The sequence below is a fragment of the Maniola jurtina genome, chromosome 4, assembly GCF_905333055.1.
Source record: "Maniola jurtina chromosome 4, ilManJurt1.1, whole genome shotgun sequence".
In the NCBI taxonomy this organism is placed as follows: Eukaryota; Metazoa; Arthropoda; class Insecta; order Lepidoptera; family Nymphalidae; genus Maniola; species Maniola jurtina.
The window spans coordinates 6,133,455-6,146,928 of NC_060032.1; the positions used below are offsets into that span (position 1 = coordinate 6,133,455).

Genomic DNA, 13,474 nt, shown 5'->3' on the forward strand with positions numbered 1-13,474 from the left:
CTGTCAGAAATAAAGAAAGAAGGCTTGAAAATCCTCGAATATGGCAAATATATATTAATGTATAAGGGAGAGAGAGCCGGCTTTAACGGAGTCGGATTCATGATTCGAAAGGCATTGAAACAACAAATATCAGATTTTATTCCTATATCTGATAGAGTCGCAAGATTAGATATGACAATAGAAAGCATGAATATAACCTGCATTCAAGTGTATGCACCTACAGAAAAAGCCTCAGAAGAAGAGTTACAGAAATTCTATGACGACCTAAGCCAAAGTCTCGAAAATACACCTCCCAATACCATAATCTTAGGCGATTTTAATGCCAAAATCGGACAACCGATTTCAGAAGACGGTAGAGTCGTCGGAAAATGGGGATATGGTAAAAGGAATGATAGAGGCGAATTCCTTATACAATATTGTCTACAGAACGAGCTCTATATCACAAATACCTTTTTTAAGAAGAAAGCTAAACAACGTTGGACTTGGCTCTCCCCAGATGGGAAAACTCGGAATGAGATAGACTATATCCTGGCAAAAAATCGGAAAGCAATATCCAACATTCAAGTGATAGGAACTACATACTCTACGGATCATAGACTACTCAGAGCAAGTTATAATATATCAGTCAGCTTAAAAAAGAGCAGAACATCTTTTGGACAAACTATATCGGATATAACGCCTACAAAAAGAGAAAAATTAAGACAGTGTTTTGAAGAAATAAGAAAGGATTACACTATGGACAATAAAAACATGCAACAAAAATATTCAGACTTGATTCAACATATAGTAAAAAGTACTGAGCAAATACCCAAAAAGAACAATCTAGCTGAAAATGAGTTTATATTTACAACGCAGCTCAAAAACTTGATAAAAGAAAGAGAAGAATTAAAGAATAAAAAATACAGAACTAAAAATGAAAGAAAACGACTAACTAAACTCTACACAAAAATTAGAAAAAACATTAATAGAAACAAAATTAACTACAGATATAAAATAATCGAAGAGGAACTGCTACAAAAAAGCTCAATAAAACGCTCTGACAAGCGCTTAAAAAAGAGCAAAGAATGGATGCCTTCAGCTAAAAGTAAAGATGGTAATAAAGTGACTAATAGAAATAAATTGATAGAGATCGCATCTAACTACTACAAAACCCTATACAGCTTACAACATAGAGCAAGCTCCCCGGAAATTGTAGACGTACACTCGGAAAACAGTCAGAACCCTCTACCACTATTAATAAGCGAAGTAAGAGCGAGCATCGCCTCCTTAAAGTCCTCAAAGAGCCCTGGCCAAGATAGAGTTACAAATGATATCCTGAAAGCAATTATCGATCCCTTAACTCCCATACTTACGCCACTATTTGACGAAATATTGAGCTCATGCTGTATTCCGAAAGACTGGGAAAACGCTATCATCACCCTAATATATAAAAAAGGTGACCCCTCAGAGATTGGAAACTATAGACCAATAAGTCTACTGCAAACTATCTATAAATTATTTACAAATATCATCTTGAGAAGATTAAGACCAACTCTAAATTCCCATCAACCTAGAGAACAGGCTGGTTTTAGACCAAAGTACAGCACTACAGACCATATATTTACGATATCTCAAATAATAGAGCGCTACAATGAATATAAACTGCCGCTCTACATAGCGTTTATTGACTACTCGAAAGCCTTCGACTCTATTTCACACGAGGCCCTTTGGAGAGCGCTAAAACATCAAGGGATAGAGACGAAATACATAGACCTGCTACAGGCAATTTACCAAAACAGTAGAGCCACTGTAAAGCTGGATCGGATGGGCACTTCATTCCCCATAAAGAGAGGCGTTAGACAAGGGGACCCGATCTCACCGAACTTATTTACAGCTCTACTAGAGCACATTTTTTCAAAATTGAACTGGGAAAATTTGGGAATAAAAATAAATGGAGAGTACCTAAATCATCTAAGATTCGCCGATGATATAGTGCTGATAAGCGAAAACCACGAGGATCTCTACTACATGCTCAAAACTTTAGACCATGCAAGTCAAAAATGTGGTCTAGAAATGAACCCGAGCAAAACCTGCATAATGACTAACCGCACAGAGATCCCCACGGTGATCCAAGGCCAAACGGTTAATTACGTGGAAAGGTACATATATCTCGGCCAAAGTATATCTTTCATCGACCATTCTGTAAAAGAAGTAGAAAGAAGAATTAAGATTGCTTGGGGAAAATATTGGTCAATGAAACATATTTTTAAGTCTAGGATTCCAGTATCATTGAAGAAGAAGGCAATGGACTCTACAATCCTCCCAACGCTACTATATGGATGTCAAACTTGGGCGCTTACAAAGCGAATAATAGGGAAAATACAAATATTTCAACGGGCGACCGAACGAAGTATGTTGGGCATAAAACTAAGCGACCGCCAGAGAAACCAGGATATCCGGAAGAGAACACAGGTTATTGACGCTGCGGAGCTCGCATGTAAACTGAAATGGAGATGGGCTGGCCATGTGGCTCGCGCTAGAGACGGTCGGTGGAGTGAGCTTGTACTACACTGGTGGCCGCGCGACCAGACCCGGCCGCGTGGCCGACCGCGCGCTCGCTGGAGAGATGACATCGAGGATGTAGCAGGACCTACCTGGACGAGACTCGCCACGGAGAGATCACAATGGAGCAAGATGGAGGAGGCCTACACCCAAAGATGGGTACCCAAAATATAAATAAAACCAAACTAAAAATAATAATAGGTGCATAATCCTTTACAATCCTTTATAATGAGTTATTATTGATATTTTGCTACTTCTGTTTAAACAATAATGAAAACGTTTTAATATGTTGTTATTAATAATAGATAATAATAATTAGTTGTATAATAAATAGTACATATTATAGTAAATTAAACTGAAAGATGACATAATATTATATATAAATCGCACGAATTAAATAATAGAATAAGGTCATATTTTTTGTTAGATATAATTTGCCCGTTTTTTTTGACTTTATTTATTGTTTTGATATACTATGTGTTTTTAATATTTTGTTGGATAATAATGAAATTATTTAAGAATCATGTAATATATAAATAGTAACATATACATAATATAATATAATTATAACATATTATAGATAACATAATTATAAAACTAGTCTGTAAAATAATGTAAAAAAAAAGCACCTATACTTAGAAAATAATTGTAATGATTTGGGAAATAAATGGCTTATTATTATTATTATTATTACTTACGTCACTACAGTTCCTCAACTATCACTCTGCAAAAAATCACCAGCTATCTGTTATGGCGTACTTGAAGGAAAAATGTACTTAGTATAGTATACTTATATCGAAGTATGCCGACCTCGAAACGTGATTCTCTTTATTACAAAACGCACGTAGCTTCATTGCGGTGTGATTGGAGGACAAACCAATAAATAAACACACGCATTATAATTGTGCATTTATAATATGGGTACCTACTGATGTGGCACACGTAGTCTCTATTCGCTCATGACTTGTACCAATCTAATCAGTAGCGTTAGCGGTTAGACTGTACAAATCGGACGGCACTTCCTCCATCTCACCTCGTGGGCGTAGCACGTGGCGCCTCACTGCCTCGCAACCCATTCAGAATTTATATGAATGACATGGTGTTTCTCAATGACTTACTCTTTGATAATGCGACGACGTGCCTGTATTATGTAAATGATTGAATTCCTAATAACGCCCAGTGGGTGACGGTTTTCATTAGCACCTACGCAAATGTCGCAACATAAATTTTCATTTATTGATTTAATTTCACTATTCAGTTGTAGCGACTAGTAATTAAGTCCGACAAATGCGCCAATTTATTACAGGACAGCGTTCTATTAGGCATTGTAATAAACGATTGTAATTTGCGATATTTCGAATTTTTTACTTTATAACGACTTTTTACATTAAATATTCTCATATAAAATTTCATAAACTAGGTTTTAGTTTCTAAACTATTTTAACCTACTTTTGATATTAAGATATGCTTACTAATCCCCCTTCTGTAACAATTTTTTAACCCCCGACCCAAAAAGAGGGGTGTTAGAAGTTTGACGTGTGTATCTGTGTATCTGTCTATGGCATGAACCGATTTTAATTTAGTTTTTTTTTGTTTAAAAAGTGGCTTGATCGAGAGTGTTCTTAACTATAATCCAAGAAAATCGGTTCAGCCGTTTGAAAGTTATCAGCTCTTTTCTAGTTACTGTAACCTTCACTTGTCGGGGGTGTTGTAAACTTTTAATTTACACTTGTAATCGTTTCATTCTACAAAACAGATATTTTTGTAACTTCTTCGAGCTGTTCATACGATTCAATGATCAATTCTGATGTCATAATCAGTTAGACTTTAGTGAAAAATAGTTAAAGCAAATGAAATTTCTGGACATTAGTTATTATTGAATCAAGCTTAGATACCTACCCAGTGTTAGGACTAATAAGCGTAACTTGCAGCTGCTGGGACCTAAAATAAACACTTTAGTGCTTAAACGCTATCATCGCAGTTATCTAGAAATGTTGACTCACTATCTCCTTAGAAATTGAACGCGAACTACAAATAGCTGTGACTGGTAAATTAGGATCTACTTCGGTGAAATCTCGAACATTTTGATAAGTTGTTGCAAGCTGTCGGCCAATTACTGCCACTGAATCGGATATACTTACTAGTTAATTGCTAACCGATTTCTATTATTCTCTAGGCTCCAATTAATTAGCTCTTACTGACTTAAATCATGATGAAATCTCAGAAGTTCCTTATAACTTTCAGTATCTATTTGCTCTCATACATTATTCTAAGTAGTGATCTGCTTTTGCCGGAATACAATCATAATCAAAGTTTAAGATAAATGTTACGAAGTACCTTGTGCCTTATGGGAACGAGGAATCTGTCTCTCGAATTATAGAGCCACTTGCATAAATTTACCAATTTAGATCACTATAGTTATTAGTATGTCGTAACCAATTTAAGACTTAATTGATTAATGGACCACAATACTTATCAAATGTTGAATTATGGGGTCAAAGCAAAGGGACCGGTCAAAGTCCTCGGAATACAATAGAAAATGAGGGCTTCAGTACCTAAATGAAATTCCTTCGTCGGCGTAAACAGTAAAACTGGGTCGCTCACAGAATTCCATGACAATTAATATAGGTCCCTTGAAGGCTGTCCTCTTTATTAACAAATGCTAGGTAAGCAAAGGAAAATTACAAAGATCTGAAAGGATCTGAAACTCATTTAATGGTATTTTAAGTAAAACCGGTTTTGATAAGTACAAACAATTTATCGGCATTAATTTACATACTGTGCTGCATAATGTTATCTGATATCACGACCTAAATAATTACTTCAGTAGATCATAATTAATTATCTACTTGAAAGGACTCATTACACAATCAATTCCTTTACATTGAAGTGTGTAGGTACGTATAAATAGCAGTTTCACACTAATTCTCAAAATTCTGTTTTTTAATTCATTACTAGTCAACCATTGACTCACGACAGCAATCTCACCTGGTGGTAAGTGATTATGCAGTTATAGAAGTAGGCTAACTTGAAGGGCGTATTACAGTTTTTATTAAACTAATACGGCATAGGTTACCCGGAAAACCAAATTGCTTGACGCTACGGCTTTGGCGATAGAGCGGCAACTAGCCACGGGCATAGCCTCTCACCATACCAGAGACAACTCAGAAATTATAAATTCGCAAACTGTCTCTGTCAGGAATCGAACCTGGAACCTCCCACTTAAGACCAAACCGCACACCACTACATCAGTGAGGTCGAGTGCTTTTTGATTGCGCTTTCATATTTTTGGGGAAGACTAGACGTGTTCTCTTGAATGACATAACATGACAGCAATTTGATAACATCGACAGCTAGTCCGAGATTAGATACGTGACTCGAATGATACTTGTACAATGAGCTGCACCCAGATTATTTTGAGCTGTACAAGCATCTACATAATCAAAATTCCTATTCAGTAAGCCTTGCATTGCATTTGAATATTTTTGTAGCTAGCCCGAATTTGAAAAGATTTTCGATGAAAACGTTTTAAAATATGCCAGTTTATTAACCCCCGACCGAAAAAGAGGGGTGTTATAAGTTTGACGTGTGTATCTGTGTATCTGTTTGTGGCATCGTAGCTCCTAAACTAATGAACCGAATTTAATTTAGTTTTTTTTGTTTGAAAGGTGGCTTGATCGAGAGTGTTCTTAGCTATGATCCAAGAAAATCGGTTCAGCCGTTCGAAAGTTATCAGCTCTTTTCTAGTTATTTCTGTAACCTTCACTTGTCGGGGGTGTTATAAACTTTTAATTTACACTTATGCAAAAATCAAGGGGCATATTATGTACCTACTTATGTACTATAGTAAAAATAAGTTTTGAGTTAAGAAAAACGAGATCGGAAAAGGGGAGAAGGAAAGCATCATGCATGTTTTGAGATACTGGCTGCTACTTTGTATTTAATGTTTCACTGTGCAAAAGCTCGTTATACCGGCTTAAAACTAATACTCAGATTTCATTCAACACGGCGGAACTCACCGAATACCAGCTGACCGTATTAATTACACAGTTTCGGAGAAAATGTAGGCAGTTCGCATTTAGGCACTAACTAAATTTACTTGTTGGTAGAGGTATTATTGATTTTATTATTATTGTTCGAATGCATCGCGCTTATCAATACTCTGGTGCTCGATGACGGTAAAATGACAGCTACAATGTCACGATCGCAATCACCTCTGATTGGTTGATGATGGTTCTCTAATGGCTACAGTGCATTGTCGCAATGCAATAAGAATAGCATAGGACTTCGTCTGTGTTGGTGTTAGCTGGCGGGCGTGCTCTGCCTTTTTGGAGTGTTTTTTTTTGTTAAAACTGACTGGAAAGCGCTCTAAGGGGGTGCCGTGCGTATGTCGGCGAGCGCCGGCACAGACGGGGTCCATACTTGTATAGTTTAACTAACTTGTTACAAATAATTACAAACTTGACATTGGCTAATCTTTGTAAAGCCAGACGAAAGAGAAAAAAAAAATAGCATATAAATTCAGCCAATCACAACAATTGAGATTGTAATAATGATTGATGTAGTTTTGCACATATAGCTTTGCAGACAGTAAAATCTTTAAAAATATTATGTACAATATTGAATAGAATCAGGCGTTACTTTGCGGAAGTTCATGTTTAGCAAGAAACAGTTAAAAATTATTTTGCTATAATCCGCCAACAGAAAAAATGGGGAGGTAAGCGGTGCTTAGCTTGTAACTGCATGTTTGACCATACAGATTTTTTCTGTTGGCGGATTATAGCAAAATAATTTTTATGTACCTACAATAAGTAATACCTATGTACTAAGCATGGAAATACGGCTTTGCTTACAATTTAAGACGACTGTTCCCGCGCGGAGTAATCAACGCTTGATCGGCGCTATACACTACATAGGGTTGCCCTTATATTTTCAGTCTTGAAATAAAATAATACTTTTGTGTAGGCAGGCATAGATATCTCTGTTTCTTGATTAAGATCGCAATAACGGTTCGTTAAAATTGCTACTCTATATATTTAATTTATCAACGTAATTGAGTTTTTTTTTTTAAATAGATTAAAAGCTTTTACATAGGTAGGTATATGTGTTATTTATGTAAATTTAGGAGAAATACATTGACATTTAAACTATTTTATACAGTAGGTATACAGTATGCCGCGACTTCACCCGCGAAAAGTTTCGGTTTTTTTTAAACTGTGGAAACTCTTTGATTTTTCGGGGTAAAAAGTAGCCTTGCTGTAAAGTAGGATGCAATCTATCACTGTAATAAATAGATGATGCCCTCAACTTCGTCGGCGTGGATTTAGATTTCTTTAAATACGGTGAAAATTATTTGATTTCCCGGGATAAAATCTAGCTTTGTCCTTCTTCGGAATATAAGCTTTCTTTGTAAGTTACTTTATAAGTAGCAGATTCCTGTACCTAACTTTCATGAAAATCGGTCAAATGGATGGACCGTGAAAATCTAGCAGACCTTTCGCATTTTATAATATTAGTGTGGATATTCGTGAACGTATTTATTAATTTGTCTCGCCTGTCAGATTTATTTTTCTGAGTCGACAACCCTAGCTGAGCGCTAGCCGGGAAAATTAAAAACCTCGCCTTTCAACATGGCATCTCTGAGGCCGAAATTAAAATTTCGGTACCTACTATTGTCTTACAAATAATGTCTTTCGAAAACATTCATCCGACTGCATCTGCTTGTATTGCAAGGTGACAGGTACCTACCTAAGCTGTGATTATTATTATCTATCGATTGCAGACGCGATAGTTTTTGACTTTATAAAAACTTTAAAAGCAAGCATTTCTTTATGATTTCGAGAAAATAGCACTCAGAAAGTGTTTACTTACTTGCATCTGCAAACATTTTGTTCATCGTTTTCAAAAATCCTTTTCAAAAAAGCTATCTGTATGCTCCGTGCCCAGCGCGATCTCTTGTGATATTATAAGTTTAACGTGAGTATCTGTGTATATGTGTATCTGTTTGTGGCATCGTAGCTCCTAAACTAATGAATCGATTTTAATTTAGTTTTTTTTGTTTGAAAGGTGGCTTAATCGAGAGTGTTCTTAGCTATAATACAAGAAAATCAGTTCAGCCGTTTGAAAGTTATCAGCTCTTTTCTAGTAACTGTAACCTTCACTTGTCGGGGGTGTTATAAATTTTTAATTTACACTTATCTTTATTTGTGTACTTACAGGACGGACTAATAACAATCTTGCTTTACTTACCCATCGGACACCTTATCCAACCCTATGCATTTGCAGACAAAAGTTAAGCTTGATCCTTTGCTTCAGGTTATTTCGGCAAATACTTGAACAAATACAACGGCTCCTACATCCCACCCGGTTGGCGCGAATGGGGTGGACTCATCATGAACTCAAAATATTACAACTACAGTGTGAATATGAATGGGAAGAGGATTAAACATGGCGATGACTATCATAAGGTATGTAGGTACATAATTCTATACCTACCTATTTATTATCCGCCTACCTTCCTATTTTGTACATATCATTCATTTTTAAGCAGTGATAGCGTAGTGATTAAGGTTGAAATCTATAGAGCGCACTTTGACTTTCGTTAGACTTAAGTTTCAGTTAAGGTGGATGCAACGGGCCAGCCCGCGAAATTCAATTTAATTTGGTTTTTCGCAATTCGTAAACGTAGGCTTCGACAACATAGGCTTATGTCATTTTAATTGCGACAATGGCAGTATCATCCTCACAAGTTTATATAAAAATCTTTACTTGAAAGGGTCCAGTTTAAGAAATTAGCTCTAGTATCGACTAATTTGTGAGAATAGTCGATACTAGAGCTAATTTCTTTACAAATTGCGATAAATCAAATTATATTTGAATTTCACGGGCAGGCCCGTCTCATGCCCCTTAAGACGAGACAGATATATGCCAGCGGTATAACGTTGTCTCGTTTTAACAGTGTCGTAAGTCTAAGCAAAGTCAAAGTGGGCTCTATAGATGTCAGCCTAAGACTTCGGCCTCTTATTTCGGGGGGTCTGGAGTTCAATCACGCACGAGATGAGGCCTGTGTTCAGTAGTGGGAAAATCGTAGTAGTATTTTAGTGAAGTGTTTTTTCAGGATTACTATCCGGACCTTATAGCTAACGACTCAATAGCATTCCTTCGAGCTTCCAAGCGAAGGTTCTCAAGGAAGCCTGTTCTTCTTGTGATGTCCTTTCCTGCACCCCACGGACCTGAGGATTCTGCTCCCCAGTACTCTCACCTCTTCTTTAACGTCACTACTCATCAGTAAGTATTAAAATAACATACAGAGTACAGACTTTGCAGTGAATAAGTATATAAAATTTTCAATTTCTAAATTAAAGGTAAATATCTTATGTATCTAAATCAGTTTGGATACTACAATGAAGCATTATGTTGTTACAACTTATACTTCAATAGATTTGAGACGCTGAATGTTCGTGAAAGTTTGTTATTTAAGTAAAATGTAGTTTTAGTCTAAGTAGTCTTAAACAGAAATGGCACCGCTTGGGAGTAGCCATTAGAGTTATCTTCTAAAATTACAAGCTTTTAAAACTTAAAGGTACTGTTCACATCGGTTAACGACCTTTACTGTTAAGCCACAACAAAACGACTCGAAAACATGCAGATACGTGGCTCCATTAACAAGCTGCCATACTCACACGTAATATGCAGAGTCACTGGCATTTTCATTCAAAAATACCTGCAAGTCTGAGGAGCTCCTAGGAATGTCATTCATTCGCCAACATTCCATCTACCTACGTAATACATATAAGACGCCATCTTAAGCAGGATTTAAAAGGACGACGACGGTTCATCACCCCCATTTTTAATACAGTTCTCATGCAGTCATATATTTTTAGTTGAACAGAATATCGTCACAAACATGATGTTGATGAATCAAAAGGTGTAAACATATACACAATCACATACTGGCTTTTTCCCGCGACTTCGTCCGCATGGAATTAGATTCTCAAAAATCCTTTGTAGCCTAGATCACTTCTTGTATAACCCTCTACCTACATGTGAAAGTCACTTTAATTAACTTCTATTATCCCTACAATTTCCAAAAATTGTAACACGTAGGTATCTTTACATTTTCAACCGAAAAGCTAAATACAAATTTTCTTTCAAACAACAAACTAACTTCAAATTTTTCCTCTTATAGGGACTGAACTTTCAAAAATTTTGTTTAGCGGATGACTTCGTTATATGCTAGGACGCTAGGTTATCATTTATTGGATTTCACTAAATTATCTATTAAAACTGGCAGACTTTTTTAAACAAACAAACTTCTATTTTTTCCTCTTACAGGGATTGAACTTTCAAAAATCTTTTCTTAACGGATACCTTCGTTAGGTTATCATTTATTTCCATTCAATAAATTCTTTATTCACACCAATGCTTAGCTTTTAAAGCTGTGTCAACTTTTAAGCAATGTTCACTTAGCATTTTGGCAAAACACTAATTGCTATGAATTCTTTGAGGTTGCAGTCGTCTTTCTTCTGTTAAGAACTTGTTAGCTCTTAGGGTTTCCGCGCATTCGTTCAAAAACCTCTTAGACATGCTACATTGTGTTTTCAAGAAATTCTTCAACTTGGACTGAAGAATCTGTTGCAAGCCACCAAAAAATGGTCTTGAATTGGCATTGATGTTGTGTATAAGAGCACTATCAATAAATAATTGAACACTATGACTGAATTATATTTACAGCAAATGCAAGAGCACCTAAACCAACTTTGTTTTTTTTTTTTAAATTACTTGATATGGACATAAGAAGGTATAGGTTAGACTAACTAGATACATTCTACTTTGAACTGCCGAAAAACTCCGCGAAACGCCAGAAAGAAATGCAACTAACTAAGTATTGATATTTTTTTAAAGGACAGCCGCACAGATAGGCTAATTAAATAAACCGTTCGGAATTAGTACTCGTTTGTCAACATACAACTAACAAGCTAATTTTAAATCCAACAACCATATTACATCGTAATAAACGCGTAACCAATTTAGATCTTATCACAAATCGTTTCATAATTGGATCTCAGAAGAGCGCGCATTATCAACGGAACCGCGAATTCACGTAAAAAGCAGGGCCTTGAACCGACCTTGTTTTTTGCTACTCGGAAATTTCACGTACCCAACTTCGTACTTTCGCAGTGGCCCGAATAATTTTACCACCACTCAGCCTTGCTCGCTGATTTATGTTTCATAAGATATTTATTTAGCCCGGGTATTATGGACCGCGCTTTTAATGTTTTGGGCGAATCAAAATTTTCGTTTTCCTTACTTTATATTTATACTGCAGGCATCTTAGTTGTTAACGTAGTTCGATTTATGGTTTAGACGTTGAATAAAAGTTTCAGATGATAAAATACTACTTATGTATAACATGCGATAGTTAGGTACCTAAATATACGCGACTTCGTGACTTTTATTAAAAATCGCGATTTAGGTTCTTTAACAAATATCGCGTGGTAACTCTTTGATTACGTGTTTTGTACGTTGTTTTGTAAAGTAGCTTTTGTCACTTTCTATTACGTTGATCCGTTGATCTGTTGCGGCCTGATTGAAGGACAAACAAACTCCACTTTCGCATTTATAATATTATGGGTGCAAAATAATGAAGCATTTATTATTTATTATCAATTTCATAAAGCTTAAAAATTACTACGCGCGGACGAAGTCGCGGGCATCAGCTGGTATGTTTGTGGCAATTCGCAAATAGTCTCTCGCCGGGAAAACAGTCTGTTTCGTGCAGCGTGTTCACGACAGAAATTGTCACAGCTGCGCCTTTAAATTCAAATATTCCTCGCACCAAGAAAGTTGTCAAAGCTGTCGGAATTCACGACGTATTGATAAATATGCAAATGAATATTTAAAATACGAAATTGTGAGCAAAATACTTTATCGTAAAAACTTATAACACCCCTCTTTTTGGGTCGAGGGTTAAAAACGCATGATATAAGCTACGCCTGGCAAACCGAGAAGAGCTTATTTTGCGACTTGTCCGCAAGGAATTCTCGTGGGAACTCTTTAATTTTCCGTGCTAAAAAGTAACCTACTTATATCCGTCTCTGGGATGCCAGCTACCATGTCAGCTACCTTTGTATCAAATAGATGGTGCCCACAACTCTGTCCATTTAGATAATGGGATTTTAAAAATCCCGTGCGAACTCTTTGATTTTCCGAGACAAAAATTAGCATAGGTATGTCCTGCCATGGGATGCAAGCTATCTCTGTACCAAATTTCGTCAAAATCAATATTTATATAAATGGATGGGTCATGAAAATCTAGCAGACAGAGAGACTGACACACTTTCGCTGTTTTTATAGTATTACTATGGAAAAGGCATAAGTCCATGTTGACATTTTATTAGTGCCTCTAAAAGTCTGGATACGCGAAAATTATTTGAATATTATCGAAAAGCAATATCAAAGTCTAAAATAAAAGCAAAGGCTTAATGTAAGCCGACTGTAACATAAGATGCCGCCCGAGCTAAGAACCACGCGAGCGCATTAATTAATAATTATTATCGGACATTTCTTGTTATTTGTCAGCACGTGAAATTATGCGTAGGAAAAATTATAAAATAATATTCAAGTAGTATTTATAAACAGGATTTAATATCCTGAAACGTCCCGAAACCTGTAACAAACAACAACACCTTCTTCCTGTAACAATCTCACTGCTCTTTGACAATCTACTTACTGCATTTTTAGCGTGGGTTGGTGATCTTCACATGTTATCTCGATTTTCCGGGATAAAAAGTTGTCTTTATCCTGGAATCTATGTCTGTATCCAGGATGCAAGCTCTCTGCGCCAAATAGACGATTCCCACGTCTTTGTCCACGTGGATTTAGGGTTTTAAAAATCCCGCGGGAACTCTTAGAGTTTTCGGGATAAAAAGTA

General features: G+C 36.3%; 1 protein-coding gene across 1 annotated transcript in view; it reads left to right on the forward strand.

Annotated features, from left to right (window-relative positions):
• Window positions 1–13,474, forward strand: part of LOC123864982 (extracellular sulfatase SULF-1 homolog) — a 106,925-nt gene that overhangs the window by 69,033 nt on the left and 24,418 nt on the right. Inside the window, exons 5-6 of the mRNA XM_045905807.1 lie at window positions 8,857–9,008; window positions 9,659–9,828. Coding sequence (XP_045761763.1) covers window positions 8,857–9,008; window positions 9,659–9,828 — 322 coding nt within the window. The remainder of the gene's footprint in view (window positions 1–8,856; window positions 9,009–9,658; window positions 9,829–13,474) is intronic.